This window comes from Pleurodeles waltl, chromosome 4_2 (assembly GCF_031143425.1).
Source record: "Pleurodeles waltl isolate 20211129_DDA chromosome 4_2, aPleWal1.hap1.20221129, whole genome shotgun sequence".
NCBI lineage: Eukaryota > Metazoa > Chordata > Amphibia > Caudata > Salamandridae > Pleurodeles > Pleurodeles waltl.
Window position 1 is genome coordinate 347,571,276 of NC_090443.1, and position 19,666 is coordinate 347,590,941.

At 47.9% G+C, this 19,666-nt stretch overlaps 1 protein-coding gene across 3 annotated transcripts in view; it reads left to right on the plus strand.

Moving 5' to 3' along the window:
• The window catches only part of ABCA4 (ATP binding cassette subfamily A member 4), a 1,046,570-nt gene that overhangs the window by 249,538 nt on the left and 777,366 nt on the right, over window positions 1-19,666 (plus strand). For all 3 annotated transcript variants that reach the window (XM_069231419.1, XM_069231421.1, XM_069231420.1), the window contains one exon: window positions 504-631. In XM_069231419.1, the coding sequence (XP_069087520.1) occupies window positions 504-631 (128 nt within the window). The remainder of the gene's footprint in view (window positions 1-503; window positions 632-19,666) is intronic.

Genomic DNA, 19,666 nt, shown 5'->3' on the forward strand with positions numbered 1-19,666 from the left:
TAATGATGTGTACAATACAGTTTATGTTTATATTACTTGGTGTTGTGTTTCCTTTGTGGTGGGCATAGTGCGTCACGTGTGTTGTGTTTTGTTGTGCAATCACTTTACACATTGCCTCTGGGGTAGGCCTGACTGCTCGTGCCAAGCTACCAAGGGGTTGAGCAGGGGTTATCTTGGATGTGCAACTCCCTCACCCTGACTAGCGTGAGTGGGTTCTGCCTGGCTTAGGTGCATACACTAGCCACCCAGAATCCCCATTTCTAGCATTTACATTTTATATGTGAAAAGTTGTTTTGGGGACGCGACAATTTGGTGAAATTAGATGCTGGTTCGGCATGACGTTTGAAGACCGGTGAGAGGCTATTATTTCATTTTGGTGGGCCTGACCAAATAATGTTTCGCCTAGGGGGTTTTGGGGCCTCAGCATAAAAATACTTGAATGCTATAGACTTAGACTTTGTTTGACAACACGTGTAAGGTATGTTGTCACTCTGTTCCTTTAGGAAAAGGCATTCGAATCAGGGATATCTTGAAAGAGGATGAAATCCTGACGGTCTTCTTGCTGAAAGACCTGGGCCTCTCTGACTCTGTGGTGTTCCAGCTCCTTAATTCGCGAGTGCGCACTGAGCAGGTAAGCCCTGACATGTTTTGTACTTTAACTATTTCTTTTGGCTGAACATATTCTCTTTTATTTACCCAGAACTCGCAGCGCTTTAGGCGCTACATTAAGGAAGCCGCAGAACATAACCTATTTCCCCAGGCGCTCCCAGCTATTATTAAACTAGGGGCATGGCAGGCAGCCTTGGGAACGGAATGCTTCTTTTCTACTGGCTGGTTCAGAGAGCGATCATTTCACAGACTGTGACGGTGGAAGGATTAGGGGCTCACTGCGAGTGCCTGGGAACCATTTACCAGCCCCATCAGGAATGATGAGGTTCACAGAATCATCACCGACCTGTTGGCCTGCATCTGAAATCTAGGGGGGTAGCTGTGGGACGAATGAGGAATTACGGGGTGAACTGGACCCCGAATTACCGATTCCTTCGGTAATTCTTTGATTCTCATGCGATTGTCGGTGTTTAATCTGGATTCCTCATAATTTCTGCATGCCTGGGGTTAACAGGACACCGACACCGTTAGATCCTCTCACATCAGGCCACTCAGTAATTAGTTTTTTAGGCTGTTCCTGGCAGAATAGCGTTTTTATTTCCTTCTCTAGCACTCCATAAACACTGAAGCAAGTCAATTTTCGAGCCTTCTGTAGCAGTTGGATCCACTGCTGCGGTCCAATGACAGGTTTCCCATTAAATGTGTGAGGAAATACCAGGTTGAAATTAATGATTCCGGCTGGTGTCTCTCCATGCGTTAATTGGAATGGGTTAAACTTCCCAAAATGGGAAATAAACTGCTGAACCTAGAATTACAGGTATGTTTGGCGTAAGTTTTTCCAGTTACAGTTACCTTTGCCATTTATGCCTTGCTCAGAGGCGGTGGAAGTTAGAAGTGGGGGGCTGGTGTGGGGCGCTGGCGTCAAAGATCGGGAGGTGTATTTTGACCAAGACAGGGTATGACCTTGCTGGGGGAAGCATTGTCTGTTCTCCCAGTAGTGTTGAAGGGGACAGCCATGGACCAGGTTGTATCCCTGCCCGCAGCCCCCGCCCCTTTCTAGCTGCAGTTTTACCTGGTGCGAATATGCACCCGTTACAGAATAAAATGTTTCCAGACACTGTAAATTTGGGCCGGAAACAATGGACTCTACCCGTTTCCCTGCCTCCCTGCCTTGTGGGAGACCGGTTTCGAAGCAGGATCTCGGGTAGAAGGCTGGCACACGCTTGTCTGCATCGTATTTTTATTTTAAAACACATGATCTGAACAGAAGAGAAGAAAATAATGAAAAGGAAACATGATTTGTTGGATAAATAATAATTATTATTTTTTTTAATTTGCGAGGCTTCTGTTTGACACAGATTTCCGAACACATAAGTCACTGCTGCGCAAAATTCTGTATAGTGTTTGATAAGGGTAATTTGACTACTGCTGGCGTGCATTTCAGAAAAACACACTTGGCTGGTGCCCTTTTTAATTTTAACTTTTAAAGGCAAGGATATGTATTCAGCCAGAAAGCTGCGAGCAGTCCGTGTGGGCTGTGACTGTTGCACCGAGGCCGCTGAGCGTTATTGAAATGCTAACTAAGCGGGTACAGATGAACAGACTTCACAAGGCACTAGAAAAGAACAACAAAACCCTCGTGCGTCAGAGTGCGTATGTTTTCAAAAGCGTATGGTTGTCCTCGGTGCACTGAGCGGCCCTCCACCTCGCTGCGCCTTTGTGATGCAGATTCCATTCTGCTCTCGCCCTCTCATCCAGTCAGGTGTCGTTGGCGAACGCGAACTGCAAATGTGTCAATTCGTAAACATCTATTTTTCTAACGGTTTGCTCTGACTAAACCTTTGCGGTCCCTGCAGCTGACTACGCTTGGGGCATCTGTGTTCTGACGTTTAGGGGCGTCAGTGTCCCAACTTAGATTGAAACATTTGACCTATTCCCTTACATTCCTCTGTAAACATCATAGGCGGTGGATGTGGTGACCAGCAGTGAAACAGGGGCTGCCCCAACTTGTCTTTTGATAGTTCGTGCCTGTTTTTGCACAATGTAGACTAGCTCATCAAGCAGTACCATTGTACTGTTAAACACACACAGGGTCGGACTGGGACAGAAACATGGGCCTAGCGACAAAATATAACAAGCATTTGCAATGCAACGGGTCTCGCGTTTGCTCATGTTAGAGCTGATAGCGTTGTAAGCTCATAACCCGACTTTTCACCTATCGGCAAAAGTGCATTTATGCACGTAACCCGAAAAAGTGCAATTAATTATGTAAAGCGCTCGACTTCTGCCAAGCGAAATGGCGCTAGTAAATTAAAGAAAAAGTAGTCCATGAGCCGGACAGAAAACAGCGAGCCTCGCATGTTTTCCTTACTTGGTCGATGCGCTCGAGGAGGGCTAGCCACCGGAAAAGGCATGACGTATGCATGCCTTCGACTAATGAAAACAAGCAGATTTTAATAGGCAAGCCCACGAACCAATGAAAAACACGAACGTGACGTCGACAGGGCTCCAAGCCCTTTTCTAAACACTAAAGCGCCTCGCTGCGATACGCATGAGCGAGCGCATTCAACGCAGGCTCGACCCTAAAAATGGCTCCATTTGGGATCGGGTAATAAAAAAGTGGCCTACATAACTGGAAAACCTGTGAAAAATTAATTCTGTGTATGTAGTCTGTGAGGGATGGGGTACTGCACCCATTTGGGCTTATCAGTATTTCTGGTAATATTAGGGAAATACGGTGAAATCCACCATGTTCCTTCCCTGTCAAAAAGGTAAAAACATTGACATATTCCTGCTCTTCTACCCACAAAGTGCTTTAGGGCTGTCGATACTGCCTTCAATGAGATAGTATCCACAATGAACTTTCCTTATTCATTTAACCTTGCCTCCCACCTCTCCTCTCTCTTGGTCCCACATTTCCATCTACACTGTCCCTCGCTGCAGTTTAGGTGAAGCAAGCAACGTTTAATTACATTTCTTATTTACTGATCCAAGATGGCATATGCCGCTTGGATTGGTAATAAAAAAATACAGATTTTTTAGCACAAAAGCAACAATTAAAACAAAAAAAGAACCGCGGGTTTTAAGGGTAATGGGGTTCATGGAGTAGCAGGTGGGAATGGAGGAAAGTAGTACAAGGAGGGCAGAGGTAGATACAGAAGAGGGAGAGAACACCACAGAAGCATAGGGGTGAGGGAGAGCAACACTGAGTGGGGGTGTGATAAGAGAAGCACACAGATGAGAGAGAGCAGCATTGGGGGAGAGAAGCACATGGAAAAGAGAGAGCAGCACAGAGTGGGAAGGGGAGAGAAGCACACAAGCGAGACAGCTGGAAAACACATGCTGTTGAATGCTTAAGCAAAGTGAAATGAGAGAGAGTAGGGCAGGGGAGAGAATAGGAGATAGACGGGAGAGAGCAACACAGAGTCGATGGGTAGAAGCACATAAGGGAGGCAGCTAGAATGTATTTGTACTCTTGTGGAGTACTTACATAAAAAGAGAGAAGGAGTTCATTTTAAAAGAGTTGTGGACGGACGCAAGAGCGGGGGTGGCTCCTCCATTAGGGCGTAGGAGTGTCGTCCCCCCGCCAGCAGTAACAGCTGCACAACTTTTAATCTAAAACAATAACAAATTATGTTTATTATTGTTTTATAGTGAAAGAGGTGGGGCCTTGGGACTGTGACGGGGATGAGGGGGAGTGCACTCCCCCTCAGTACATGTTTATATTTCATTGGCAGTCTTGGGCCAGCCAAACACACATGGGCACTGGGCTCTCTCCAACCCAGCAACGCAGGCACTGTGTTACTGGGTTGGAGACAGCAGGCAGAGACTTTCAGTATGCCATGGAGCGCCCTGTCTGGGTGCTCCGTCCAATCCTAACACTGCTTTCATGCTGCCAGCAGCATGAATGCAATGTTAGAATTGGACACAGGTCAGGCTGGGAGCCTGTGCCTGCAGTCCAGTCGAGGAGCGGATGGGAGTGGCGAAGCGTGGCACAAAAATGTACTTAAAAAAAAAAAAAAAAAGTCCTTTTTTTTCGTCGTCACATCCCCACCACCACAAGCCGTGCCTCCCCACCCCGCTCCTTTTCCATCCCGCGAGCCACTCCTGCACAACAGGCTATGCTCCCTGGTAGGCACAAACACAAGATGGACAATGCAAGCCATCAAATAAGAAGTAAGCAAAGACAGTGACAATGAAGCCAACAAATGGCAAGCAATGGGTGGATTTTAAACGCACTGGAAGATCTTTGTAAGCTGACAATAGATCTTTTGCAATTAGACAGCTGGTGTTGCCTGGTAGGTATGACCTAAGATTTATAACCCAGCAAATGGGGTGGAGGATTAACAGCGGCACCAGGTGTAATTTCATGAAATATATGTGCACAAACTGCATATTTGCAAGTTTTCGACTGCTCAACTCAGGTCAAACCATGACAAGATATTGCTGTCTGCATGTGATGGTTTTTCTAAGTGCACAATGGTTAATCTGGAACTTACTCAGTATGATACAGTCCTCTTGCAGTGAAATGTCTCCGTACAATAAATGTAGATATAGAAGCAAGCCATGCAGATGAGGTAATCAAACATTTGAATTCACAACAATCAATATATCAGTAAACAAACACAGTGTTTGCATTTCTGAGAGGAAAGAGTGCGTAGTGCCCCCAATAAAGAACTACGGTAGGTAAAAGCTACAAAGAAATTGTGTGTTTATACAGAGTACATAACTACATTCAATGCTATATTTTAGATGTAGATGGCCCTAAGGCTCGACATTATATTTTCGATCTACCAGGTTTATATGCTGTAGATTGTCGATGTTATTTCACCCCCTTTTGTACTACTGAGTTCTCATCAAGACAGAAAAATGTAAGGAACACCTCTGGTTGGGCAAACGACCACTTCTTTACCTCCATGGTCCAGAGAATGAATCTAACGCGTGAGCCCATAAAGTGACACGAAAGTGGATCACGTTAAATGTACCTAATGCTGTGCATGCACCCCAGGAGGCGTTTCACATGATGACTAAAAACGGTGTATTATGTGGGTCTTTTGCTTTCACTTTGTAGGGCAAGTCAGAACTGTCCAAACTAATGGTGTGCAGTGCGCATGATCACAAGTGTGTGGCTCATATGGAAAAAGCACACAATGTCGCAGGGCCGCAAAGTTATTTTGCTTGTGCTTGGCAGGGACAGCAGTGTCAAAACCGAGGGCAGGCCTTAGCGTAGGGCCTTAAGTGTGTGGCTTCTGAGGAAGGAGCGCACAACCACAGGATTCACCCAGAGGAGACATTGATGGTTGCACTGCTCACATACTCCGCACAACGGAAACTGAGGTTTTGTGCTGTTGTACACTCCTTCCCTAGATGAGCGTTGTACATGAAAGATCATTCCTCCAAACAGCTTGTAACAAGTTGGAGAGACGGACAGTAAGGTAAGGTTGGACTTGGAAGACAGTAGATGTCTGGTGGGAAGATAAAGAGACCAACAACTTTGACAGGTAATTCAGAGATCGGCCATGTGGGACTTTGTAATAGAGGCAGATGGATTTGAAATGTGCTCTTTCACGTACAGGGAGTCAGTGGTGGCATTCTCTGGAGGCTTAATGTAGTTATGTTGTTTCAACATAAACAGGAGACAATCAGGAAAGTTCTGGACTTTTTGGAGTTTCATTGATTTGTTAGGGAGTCCATTCCAGAAGCTGTTCCAATGATGGAGGTGGTAAGTAGTTGACAAATAGCTGGAGAATGTTTCTTTTCCTCTAAATACTGAAGAGTATTTTTCTCAAAATATGTAAACACTTTGCCTTCGAAGGGAAGAAAATGCTAACCCAGCAGCTCCCCCTCCATTGTGTGCTGTGCAGTCAGCACATTGCTCCTGACATCTTCAGAGTTAGCACTGCATAGGCAAGAAACCACAATTAGGTCACCCAGTGGCATCGCCAGTCCATTTCCAGCCACTTAGCAGCTGCTAGCACTTCAGGTGGGATGGGGCAAAGGGCATTCAGGACCCATTTGATTAAAGAAAGGGTGGATTTGGAGAGTGAGAAAAGCTGGGAAAGATGAGTGTGCAACTGTCAAGCTTTGAGCACACTATCAGGCAACGACTTATGACAATCTGACCACTACCCCCCAGAATGAGGTTCTACTAATGCATATGCAAACGCTTTAGGCAGGACAAAGTTCTGGAGGGAAGTGGAAATTAGATAAAGAGAGAACAAAAAAATCCAGGACCGAGCAGTGTCTCCACAAAGTGGTTTCTCATTTTGGAGTTCGTGCTTCTGAGCCTGAACATCACACTCAGGGCTTTCAGACACATGAATGTATACTAAAACTAGGTCCTGGCAAAATTAAAATTATGCTGGTGCAATTTGCCTACTTTTGGGAATTTTGTGTTACTCTTGTTGTGTGAAATTCCAGAAATTATGCCATTACTCCATGTCATGTAATTATGTGCCACTGTGGCCAACATGACCACAAACACACAGGAGGACTGAAAGCAAGCAGCTGTTGCTCGTGGTGCTTTTGTTTTTTGCACAAATCTTAGCATAAAATAGATCCCCGTATCAAAAATTGTCACAAGGAAGGATTTCCAGCAAAAAGTAGCCCTAAATGATGGATTTGCCTTTCACATAATTACATGTAATTTCATGTATTTTCGACAAAATGCTGGATAATTACATGAAAGGAAATCATCCAGATTTCACACAACCATAACTATAACAACGAGTACATAAAGATCTGAATCCACACAACTAGTAAAGATATATGTTCTTGTTGGAATATTCAAATACTTAAATGCATTCACCTACCGGCTTCTAAGGCAGCAGGGCCTCTAGGCACCCCTGCCACAGATAAGATTAGGAAACTGGTGCATACAGATGGAGAAAGCCCAGGTAAGGTAGTAACCCTAAAAACAAAAGTGCTGGGAGAAAAAAAAGACAAAGTGCTGGGAGTAAAAAAAGCAGAACCATAGCCAAAATCACAATCCAAATTACATGCAAAAAAAGAAAAATCAAAAACCTAGGGAGGAAAAGTGAGGGATACCGAGCTGGGGAATGTGCTAGAACAACAAGCGGTAACGCCAGACAGCACTGGAAGTTGCCAAGCACTGCTCAAAGAGAAATCATGCCTACAATGCCCAGAAGTCCCTTCCCTTTGACCTTGCATTCTCAGTAAGCCGGCTGCCATAGGCCAGTCTGCCACAATCTTACATACAGGCTGTGTGTTTTGTCATTTTCTCAGAAAGGTTTGTCTGCCCCAGAGAAGAGATAAAGGAGACTGCATGCTGGCCCACATCGCAGAAGTAGGGCATTCTATGTTGTTTTTCTTGCATCCTGCGACTGGTAGTCTTTCAGTAATATTGATAAAAAAACACTAGTGCCAGAAGGCATAGGATAAAATGCAGACTGAATAAGCATATATGTTTCTGATGATCACTGGTGATGGAGAGATGCGCACAAACCCAAAATCAGTGTTTTTTCAATCTCTATGCCTACAAACAAAAGTAAACATCCATGGCCCTTTTTCAGAATCTGTACAGCTGTTAGATTTTGCAAAGCACATGTAAAGGCTATTAGATGAAAACCTACACAAAAATAATAAAGAACTTCTCTTCCTCTGTGGAAACCAGAGAAAGGCTTCTGAGCTTGAGTTTTAGTTGAGGGTCTTAACCTACGATGTCCACTCCTCTTTAATACCAACTGTGCTGGATGATGTGTCAAATCAGTGCATCAGCAGAGTTAGCTTCTGTCCTGTGTGTGATTCAGCAAGATAGGGTTGGTGAAAGTGTGAGCAGGCACACCTTTTTAGGTTGCGAGATATATTGTTAATTTACAGTGGGCTTAGAGCCTGCCCATTACTTACCTTTGGTTGTCTTGTTTTACTCTCATCAGCTTGCTTCCTATTTGCCAGTTTTGGAAGTCTTTCCTTCCTCTTCTGCTGTTTGTCCGTCTCCTGGATTATGACCGTATTACGTGTGTCCTTTCACTGCTCCCTTTTAAGCTGCTACTTTTTTTTTTAGATAAGTACTCTACAAGAATACATGTGTATCCCTCGTGTACTTGAGGTTCCTCTTTGTGACCTGTGTGTTTCTACCTTTGCACTCCCTCCCTCATTAACAATTCTTACTTCCTCCCTGCCCATCCATCTTCCGCTGTCCCCCTCTGTTGTCTTTGTGCTTTCCCATCACCACTTGCTTGCCCTCAGTTACGGGTGTGCTTCTCCATCCCTGCCATTCTCCATTATCTGTGTAATTCCCCATCCCCCCTGCCCACCCTCCACTGTCGGTGTTCTTCTGCAACCCCACCCATCCGCCCTCCATTTTGTGCTTATACACCCATCCTCCATTGTCTGTGTGCTTCCCCATTCTATGCCTTTCCACCCTCCATTGTCTGTACTTTTCTGCATTCACCGCCCTCTGTTGTCTGTGTGATTCCCCTTGTCTCTTTTCCTCCACTCCCCACCCGCATCCACTCTCCCACCCTCTATCTCTCTGTGTTACCGCATCCTCAGCCCATTCCCCATCAACTCTCCCATTTGTTTGTATTTTTTTAAAACAGCGCAATAGCAATATAAGGTTTAAGATCTCTTTTATTGACTTTTAGAGGAAGTAAGAACAATACAACTTCTCCCACCTACAACCACTGGGCGGTGGGGAGCACAGGTAAAACGAGGGGGGGGGGGTAGAAAGGGAAGGAAGGGGAAGGCACTTTTATTTACAGTGTGTCAGTGTCATTATTTAATAGGTATACTTAAAAGTGTACCTTGCAGGCAAGGAGTCCCCCCATTGGGAGCATATCAACCAGAGTATCAAAGGGGGGTTCCCGGCAGGACTTTTCAGTCGGAGCATGCGTAGGTATGATGGGGCATGTTAGTTTTCTGAATTAATCTGACATATATAGGATACAGGGGGCCCAGGTTTTATCGAAGAGGGGCGGCAAGCCGGTTGCTGCTGCTGTCAATTTTTCCATACCCATGAGAGCCCATAGTTTGTGCAGCCAGTCAGTATGAGTGGGATTGGCCTCCGAACCCCATTGTGAAAGTAGTAGGTGTTTAGCGGCCCCCAGAGCCAGAGTGATAGCCCGACCCTTAGGTGTTCGAAGTGGGTTTGTTTGGGAGTTGGGAAGGCATAGTAGGACGTAGCTGGGAAACTGTGGAATGCCAGTGTCATGTATTTAGTCTATCGCTTGGAGGATGGTGTGCCAGAAGGAGGCAATTTTTGCGCAGTGCCACAAAATGTGAGTAAGTATGCCTTGCTGTCCTCACTGACGCCTGCACTTGCCATCGCATTGTACCCTCCACCTGGCAATCCTTGCAGGTGTATAATACATAAAATTGGATATTTTCAAAAATAGTTCTTTGGTTTTAGTGGTGCGCACTGCGACTCGTGCCCGATGAAGGACATTTCACCACTCCCTGTCAGTGAATGCGCAATTGCATTCCGTCTCCCATCTGCGCCTCGCTGATGTTTTGGAGAGTGCGGGTTGTCTGAGCAGAAAGTCGTAGATGTCGAACTGGAGTCGCTTATCCGTCTCCCTGGTTAGCAACCATTGTTCAAATCGTGTGAGGGGGTGGCTTGCATGCGGGCGTATCGCGGTCGAGGTTACCCAGTGATGGACCGCCATGTATTGCCAGTGGGTGGATGCCGGGAGACCGTACCCTTTTTGGAGACGGTTGAAGTCCATGATTCTGTCCTCATCAAAGAGGTCGCCTATCCTCTTGCAGTTTGATTCCTGCCAAGGTGCAAAAACGGGGTCCTAAGTGTGGGAGGAAAGTCTGGGTTACTAATGAGCAGTGTCTATGGGGAGATCGGTGTGGACAGCTCTTTCTTAACCTGTACCTTGTCCCATTCTCCCAGTGTAGCTCGCAAGATAGGGGAGGGGGAGGCATACACCCCTGGTGGTCGGTGTTTCTTTGGCAGCCATGGTACTTTCCAAATGTGTACACCAGCCACAGCTTGGTCGATAAAACACCAGTGTTTCTCAGTGAGGAGTCTAGCCCATTTGACCATATAACGCAGCTGTGCTGCGTAGTAATAGCTCAGCAGGTGTGGGACTCCCAGCCCTCCCTCAGTCTGTGGCAGGTATGCCTGAGCCTTCTTCATTCTGGCCTTCTTGCCGCACCAGATATACTCCCAGATAAGCACTTGCAGTTTGTCTAATAGGTTGAGGAGGTGGTTGTAAAGGCAAGATCTGCATAAGGTAGAGTATTTTAGGCAAGAGTGTCATCTTAACTGCAGCTAGGCAGCCTAGCCAGCAGAGACCATGTGCCTTCTATTTCGTCAAGTCCAAGCGTGCAGTGTTTAGAATCGTGTTGTAGTTATGTTCTACTATAGCCTCCAGGGTGGGAACTATCCCTAGGCCCAAGTTTGTAATCCCTTGTGTGGCCCACGAGAAGGGAGCTCTTTCAGCTTCCATAATGTTGAGGTTCGGCATGGACGATTTAGTAGATTGTTTTTAAAACCAGATGCCTTACTGAAAGCCGTCAGCTCCGCCATGACCATTGGGCGGGAGGACTGAGGCTGGGACAGGTGGAGGAGCACATCGTCTGCATAGAGAGCCAGTTTATGTGATCTACCACCCATCGGCAAGCCAGATATGTCTGGATGCTGCTGTATATGCTCAGTGAAAGGCTCCAAGTATAAGGCAAATAATAGTGGCGAGAGGGGGCATCCTTGTCGGGTGCCCCTTGAAATAGGTAATTGCCGGGACAGTTCCCCATTCACTACAACCATAGCTCTAGGTTTGTCGTAGTTGCAGCGGATCCACGCAAGGAACCTAGGCCTTGTCCGAGATGCCTTAAGACCGCATGGAGGTATGCCAGTGCACCGGGTCAAAGGCTTTCTCCGCATCAATAGAGAAGAGGAGGGCTGGAGTTTTAGAGTGGTGAACCTTGTCCAGCAGGTGGCACAATCTCTTAGTGTTGTCGTTACAGGACCGGTCCAGGATGAATCCGGTTTGGTCAGGATCTACCAGGTCCTGCATATGCAGATTCAGCCTACAGGCTAGGATGCCAGTGAAGATCTTAGCATCCACGTTTATTAGTGTAATGTGTTGGTCGGAGGAGCACAGTTGTGGGTTGTTCCCTGGTTTAGGAATAACTGTCACCATACCTAGTTGCATCGTAGGGTGTGGGATGTGTCCAGCGTGTTGTACTGCCGAAGCAACACAGGGGCTAGCTTGGTTCCTAAAGAGTTATAAAACTCTGCTCCAAAACTGTCCACGCCTGGCGCTTTACCAGTTTGCAGACGGTGAATGGTCGTGAGGACTTCTGTGGTTGTAATATCCTGTTCTAAGATAGCGCTGTCCCGGGGGGGGGGGTTTCCAAGGCAGAGGAGTGGAGTCCAGATAATCCTCCATGCTGTTATGGTCAAGCTTCTCCACGTAATATAAGTCGGGGGTAGAACCGCTAAAACTGATGAAGGATCAGCTCCTCCTGGCATGTCAGTGTGCCATCAGGCAGTTTCAGTTCTGCCACCCGTCGTCTCGTGGCCTGTGTGTGGAGTGGGTGGGCCAGAATGCGGCCTCCCTTATCTCCTCCCGCATAGAACGTTTGCTTAGTCCGGTGTATGGCATACTCCGCATTGTCCTCATCCAAAGCCCGTAGTTGTTTCCAGTGTGTGGTGAGTTGCCTCCTCCCTGTGGGTGACCCAGTAGGACCTTGTGTAACCTCCAGGGCCCTTATTGTGTCCTCTAGTTGTTAACGTTTGTTACGGCGTGTGACATTTAGTCCCGCTGGTATCGCTATAAATTGACCTCTGATGACTGCTTTAAGGGTTTCCCATAGGGTCGTGATGCTGGTTGTGGGTGTATCATTTATGGTTAGAAAGTGGCTTATCGTGTTCCCAATTTCCCCAAAAATATTCTCATGTTCTAGAAGTCTTGTGTTAAGACGCCAGTGTCGTCTGTTTGATGTGTACGAGGGAAGAGCGAGAGACAAGGTGAGTGGGGCGTGATCTGAAATAGAGGCCATCCTAATCTTGGAGCGGGTATCCAGATTGGTAATGTGTGGAGTGGTGAGGAAAAGATCTATACGCGCATATGTCTGGTGGGCGGCTGAGAAGAAGGAGTATGCTCTATCCTCTGTGTGTTGCAGGCACCAAATGTCAGTTAATCCTGCCCCCTCAGCCATCCCTGAAAACCCTTTGAGAACCCTCCTATCTGGCCATACCCCTGGATGGACCTATCTAATTGGGGGTCCGGGACTATATTAAAATTCCCGCCTAACACGATGTCCTCATCTGATGTTGTTAGGATCTTCCCCAATGCATCTTTTAGGAAGCATTCCTGGTGTTTGTTAGGTCCATAAACATTGGCTATTGTCAGCCTACGCCCTCGTATGTCAATATGTAGGGAGAGAAGCCTCCCAGGTATCTCAGCCTGCACGCCGATTAGATTGCCACTCCCGCCCGCCGACCAGGGCCCGAGGAGTGGTATTGAGGATCAAACAAGCGTGACTTCAGCCTTTTCCAGTCTGAGCAAAGTAAATGAGTTTCTCATAGTAGACATATGTCACTCTTCATGACCCGGAGCTGCAAGAGGAGGGACTGCCTCTTCACCGGGGTATTAAATGAGACTAAGTATGGTTACCATTGGAGAGACGGTTTAGTGTCTTTATGCTGTATGTCACATGACCTGCTCATTGCTGGGGTACCCCGGTGTGTAAACCCATGAATGGTGAGAAGGGAAGGTGTCGCCCTATCAGAGTAATTGTGGGGGAGGTAGAAAAAATAACAGTAAACGTGGGGCAAACTTTGAACGGTGTTCCCCGCCTGGGAACAGTCACAGGCAAGTCCGGGGGTTTGGACAAGTTCATCAGTCCGTCGTTCGTTCATCCAACGTTCTGATGAGTTGGAGCTCCACCATCTGGGTGTCTCAAGTCCATTGTCTCTTTGCCTCTACCAGATCACGGTCCACCCTTCCAAATTAGCCACCATTAATCATTTCGTAGATGCGGGGGGGACCAATGCAGCTCTGAAGATTAATATTATTGGTCTGAGTCTGCTTCTGATTGCTGTCACGGCTGCGCAGGCCTCTTAGCAGGGCTGCCCTCTCTTTTTGGCTCTCCACCATTGTGGGTTTATACGGTTTGTTCCGTCGGTGTGGGTTTTCGAGTCAGCTCGTGATGGCTGTGCCTGTGATGCTGGCAGTTGAGTTTGATCTCCTAGATGCAATGGCATCCCAGCTAGACCCTGTGCTTCTTCCAGTGTGCGGATGCTGTGTTTTTCATTCTGCCAGACAAAGTGGATGCGAAAGGGGTGGCCCCACTGATATCTAATACCTTTCGCTCTGAGGAAATCTGTCACAGGTCAAAGATCTCTGTGGTGCTGTAGCATCAGCATTGACAGGTCTTAAAACACACCGATCCAGTGGCCCTCACACTCAATCGAGATTTGGTCACGGACAGCCAACATTATGGCCTCTCTTTGTTTATAGTAATGCAGACAGGTGAGTATTTCCTGGGCCTGTCCTGGAGAGTGGGCAGGACGGCCAGCTTTGTGTGCTCTGTCAAGCACAATATTCTGTTCTTTTAGATCCGGTGCCACATGGCGGAAGAGGCGGACCACAAAGTACTCCAGAGCCCCTGCCACCGCCTGTGCTGGTACTCCTTTTATGCAAATGTTAGAGCGACGCGATCTGTTCTCTAAGTCTTCTAGTTGATAGAGCAGATCCTGGACTTGTTCTGTAGGGTAAGGAGTTCTCTCCTGTGGCAGTCCAGTTCCTCTTTGTGTGTGTCATGTGTCTGTTCCAGTGTGTCCACGCATTGCCCCAAGTCAACAACCTCTCTCTTGAGATCCTTAACTTTTGTTGCTAATTCCTGTTTCAATTTGACAAAATCTTCACGTAGGGCCCCAAAGAGCTGCTCCATGAACGCTCTTGTTGATGGCGCCTACCCACCCTCTGATGGTCCCATCCCCGCCGTCTTTCCTCCCTCCGTCGCTGAGACCCCTAGGGATGTTTGCTTTCTTGGCAGTGGTTTTATTAAAGAGGTCTTTGAGGGAGCCTTCCTCCTTGTTATGTCTCTGGGAGACCATCTGTAGGAGGCTGACCTGGTTTGCAGTGGGTACCTAAGGTACTTACACCTTTTACCAGGTCCCGTTATCCCTTATTAGTGAAATGTAGGCAGTGTTGTAGCAGCTTAGGCTGTCTAGAGGTAGCTGTAGCAGAGCATCTTAGGCTGAACTAGGAGACATGTAAAGCTCCTGCAATACCACTATAGTTACAAAGTACTTAACACAATAAAAGACAATACTCAGTGTTACCAAAAATAAAGGTACTTTATTTTAGTGACACAAGGCCAAAAATATCTTAGAGACAATACTCCTTCTGGAGGTAAGTATTATACACAAATATGTACACTAGTAGCCAAAATCAGATAAGTAAACATAGTATAGTGTAAACAGAAGAAAATACAATAGATTGCAATGAGCCTAAGGGCAACACAAACCATATACTAAAATAGTGGAATGCGAATCACAAATTCCCCCCTAGGCAAGTGTAGTGTGTAGAGGGGTGCTGGGAGTGTAAGAAAACACCAAAGGTACGTAAAGAACCCCAACCAAGAGCCCAGGAAAGCAGGAGTAAAGTACAGCAAGTTTCCTCAGGACACACTACAAGTTGAGATAAGAGATTTTGAAGAACCAAGCAAGACTGCAAGCAACAACCGGTGGATTCCTAGACCTGAAGACCTGTGGAGAGAGGAGACCAAGTCCAGAAGTCAAAGAAGAGTCCAGGAAGGACAGGAGCCCCTGACAACCTAGAAGATGGGGCAAAAGTGGATTCTCCTTTAAGAAGAAAAGTACAGAAGAGCACCAAAGAAGATGGCTACGGGCTTCTGCTTGGTGCAGATGATGTCCCTCGTTGAGTTGTTGGATGCAGACTGTTTGCATTGCTGGATTCTGCCAACAAGCCTTGGTTCACGCAAGTATGCAGTTTGCATCAAAATGCAGCTGCCTGGACTCAGGAGGGACTTGGGGGTCTCAACTCAGACTGAGGTCACAGAGGGGGATGTCAGCACTTCAGAGAGCCTACAGAAGACCAGCCAGCACCCACAGGAGTCCCAGAACATGGGGACAAAAAAGATGCAAAGTGCAGTCATCGCAGCACAACAAAGGAAGGTCCCATGCTGCCATAGAACAACTCAGCGAGTTGTCTGTCGCAGGATGGAGTGCTGGGGACCTGGGCAACACTGTGCATGAAGGATTTTTGGAAGAAGTGCACAGAAGCCCAAGGAGCTGGAGATGACGTGCTGCACAGGGGTACTGTTGCAGCACAGGGAGGTAAGCTCTTACCGCCACCACATTTGGACAGCTGGACCTTAGGACGGTCTGGGTCACGTCAGTCCACCACCTATGTTCCAGGGAGCACGCTCGTCATCAGGAAAAGAGTCCCAGAGTACCGGTCATTGTCGCAGAAGGGTGCCTGCAGAAGCAGGGAGATTCCTTCGGTTCTTCTGGTGCAGGATGAAGACAGGCAGTCCTCAGAGCGTGAACACCTTGAAAACGGTTGAAAATGCTGGCTGGAGCTGAAGTTGCAGGTCATAGGAATCATCCTGGATACTTTTTTGCAGTTACAGCAGTTCCTGGTGCAGTCTGCGGTTCATCAGATGGTCAGAAGCTGAAGCAGAGGATGCAGAGGATTCCTGGAGGAGTCTTGCAAGCTGAATCTGAGGAAACACCCAGAGGAGAGACCCTAAATAGCCCTGAGAGGGGGATTGGCTATGTAACCTGGTATGCACCTATCAGGAGGGGTCTCTGATGTCGCCTACTGGCACTGGCCACTCAGAGGTCTCCAGAGTGTCCCTACACCTTGGCATCCAAGATGGCTAATGCCAGGGATACACTGGAGGAGCTCTGGGCACCGCTTCCCCCTGGGGTGGTGAAGGACAGGGGAGTGGGTCACTTCCCTTTCCTTTGTCCAGACTCACACCAGAGCAGGGACTGGGGGTCCCTGAACCGGTGTAGACTGGCTTATGCAAGGAGGGCACCATCTGTGCCCGTCAAAGCATTTCCAGAGGCTCCGGGAGGCTACCCCTCCCAAGCCTGTAAAACCTATTTTCAAAGGGAGAGGATGGAACACCCACCTCCCAAAGGAAGTGCATTGCTCTGCCTTCCTGGGATTGAGCTGCTGAGTCCCCAGGAGGGCAGAAACCTGTCTGTGAGGTGGAAGCAGCTGGGGCTGCATTGGAAACCTCAGAGAGCTAATTTGGCTGTACTGGGTGTCCATGGCGGAGCCCCCTGGGTGCATGGGATTTGCCCTCCAATACCAAATTTGGAATAGGGGGACAATTCCATGATCTTAGACACCTCACATGGCCATATTCAGAGTTACCATTGTGAAGCTACATATATGTATTGGCATATATGTAGAGCACACATGTAATGGTATCCCCTGCACTCACGAAGTCCGGGGAATTGGCCGTGGACAATGTGGGGGCACCTTTGCTAGTGCAAGGGTGCCCTCACACTTAGTAACTTTGCACCTTGCCCTCAGAAAATGAAGGTTAGACATATAGGCGACTTATAAGTTACTTAAGTGCAGTGAAGTGTGGGCACTATTTCACTCAGGCTTCTGTGGCAGACCTGGAGAAAGGTTTGTCTGAGCTTCTTATGGGTGGCAAAAGAAATGCTGCAGCCCATAAGGATCTCCTTGTACCTCAATGCCCTGGATACCTATGTACTATATAGTAAGGATTTATAAGGAGGGTCCAGTGTGCCAATTGTAATTGGAATATGGAGTCACCAAACTATAGTGACAAATTTGGTAAGTAGAGAGAGAGCGTAAGCATTGGAGTTCTGGTTAACAGAACTTCTGTGACACAGTTAAGCATACTGACAACACACATAGGCCACACACTATGAGCACTGGTGTCCTGGCTAGCAGTATCCCAGTGTGACAGGCAAAACATACTGACAAACAGGCAGAAATTGGGTGTAACATGCCAAGAAAGATGGTACTTTCCTACACCATCCTTAGTGATCCGTGAGTTGTTATTGCCCGTGTCTGGACTTTAGTCCCCAGGCTGTGGCCTCAGCTGGCCCGCTGCCCCGGGAGATTCTGTTTGCGGAGATGTCCTCGATATCTGTGCTGGTCCTCGGGTGATTGGGACGCCCAAGTCTTTGGCAGTATCTAGGACGCGGTACTCCGTCAGACGGGCAGTGGGTCAGATGGCAGGCCCCTGGTGTGCGAGACGGCCACGGTGGCCGAGCTGGCTTCTCACTTTCTGGATGGGTCACTGCTGTCACCGCAAGTTTTCAGGGTCCGTACCAGGTTCATGTGTACATTGTTCTGTTCCTCCGGGGACCCTGCCCAGATAACGCCGGTCTTCTCCCGCCTGTGTGAACCCACACAGTCCTCTGGACCTGCAGATCTCTCATATTAGTTTGCTGGGCAGGACAGTTCTGGGCACCACAGGCCCCGGTCAGCTGCAACCCGCGCTACCGCGGTCGGAGCAGCCTTATAACCCGTCCCGCAGCAGTCTCTGCACCGGGCATCTCTTGGCCCGGCCAATACTCCTCACCTGTTTCCCCTCCGATCCAGCCCTCACTCACTCTTCAGCGCCTGCCCCGTGTGGTCTAGGTGCCCACATGGACTGTGCCGGCGACAGCCTGGGCGGTGTCCAGGCCTACGATGGTAGGGCGAGGGTCTCTGTTCCTCCGGGGCCCCTGCTCCAATGACGCCAGCCCTCTCTTGACTGAGTTAGCCTAACGCGATTCTCTAGGCCTGAGGGTCTCAGTTACTTGCTTGCTGGGTAGCGCAGTCCGGGGCACTAAATGCATTGGTCGGATGTGCTTTGCGCTATCACGGCAGGAGGGGCCTCATCTCTCGTCCCCACCCCAATCTCTGCGCAAAGCATCTCCTCGGCCTCGGCCACAGTGCCTCATCTGCTTCTCCTCCGCTCAAGTCTCCGTGTACCTCCTCTGCACCCACCCTGCGCGGCTGAGGCACCCACACGAACCGTGCTGGTGGCTGCTCGGGCGGCACCCAGGCCTGTGGCTCAGCGGGCCCACTCACTGGGCCACAGCAGGCCAATGCGCAACTCCTCTCCCGCCAGGCATCACTCTTCTTGCTGCATCAACTGCGGCCTGCCTCGGCCTACCACATGGCTCTCCCTTAGGCCCTTCAGTTTGGGCTGCAGCATTTCGGAGCACGTCTCCCTGGTCTCATCCGAACCCAGGGGCTCCAGGGGTCACAAGGGGTGTCACCGCGCCCTCAGATAGCGTTGTCGGGCACCTGATCCGGTCTCGTATAAGGGCCATCTTAGCCACGCCCCCTCCATTAGCAATATAAAAGGGCATTTTACACATCTTTTTTTATTTTTTAATTCTTCTCAGATTGATAAAAAAAGGGAAAAAAATGTGCACCTCATTTTGTAGGCATGCACATTTTTGATGGTGCTCACCTACAAAATAACGGAAGGGCTAAGCCGTAGCTCTTTTATTTTATTTTTACATTATTTTCAGTCATGCTGCGCTACAGCATGGCTAAACACCATTGCCTAAGCCAATAGCCAATAAGTCTTATATAGGTCTGAAAGGCTAGGCCAATTGGCTTTGCAATTGCATGTTAACTTATGCACAACCTCACCTATCCTCTGTAAAAATCAGGACATGTTTCAGTTTATTGAAATGTCTTAGTGGATACATCACATTCTTTTCCTCTCAAAACTGACCCTTTCTTTGGAAAGTTAACAGCTGTGGATTTTGTGCCCTGGCTCAGTTGGAACCAAGGGAAACATAGCAAACTTGCTCATTTTTTTAAATTAGACACCTGGGGGGCTCCAGGTTGGAGTGACCTGCATGGCTCACACCAGGTTTTTTTTTTACCTGAAACCCTTCCAAACCTCAAACTGTGCCTAAAAACACAGCTTTCTCACATTTCTGTGATAGAAAGTTCTGGAATCTACCAAAAGCTACAAACTTCAATTCATCCAACATTCACCCAAAACTGCACAAAATGCAACACTGATATATCACATTCTCACAATCAAAACGGACCCTTTCTTTGCAAAGTGGTTAGCTGTGGATGTTGTGCCCTAGCTCAGCTGACACCTGGGG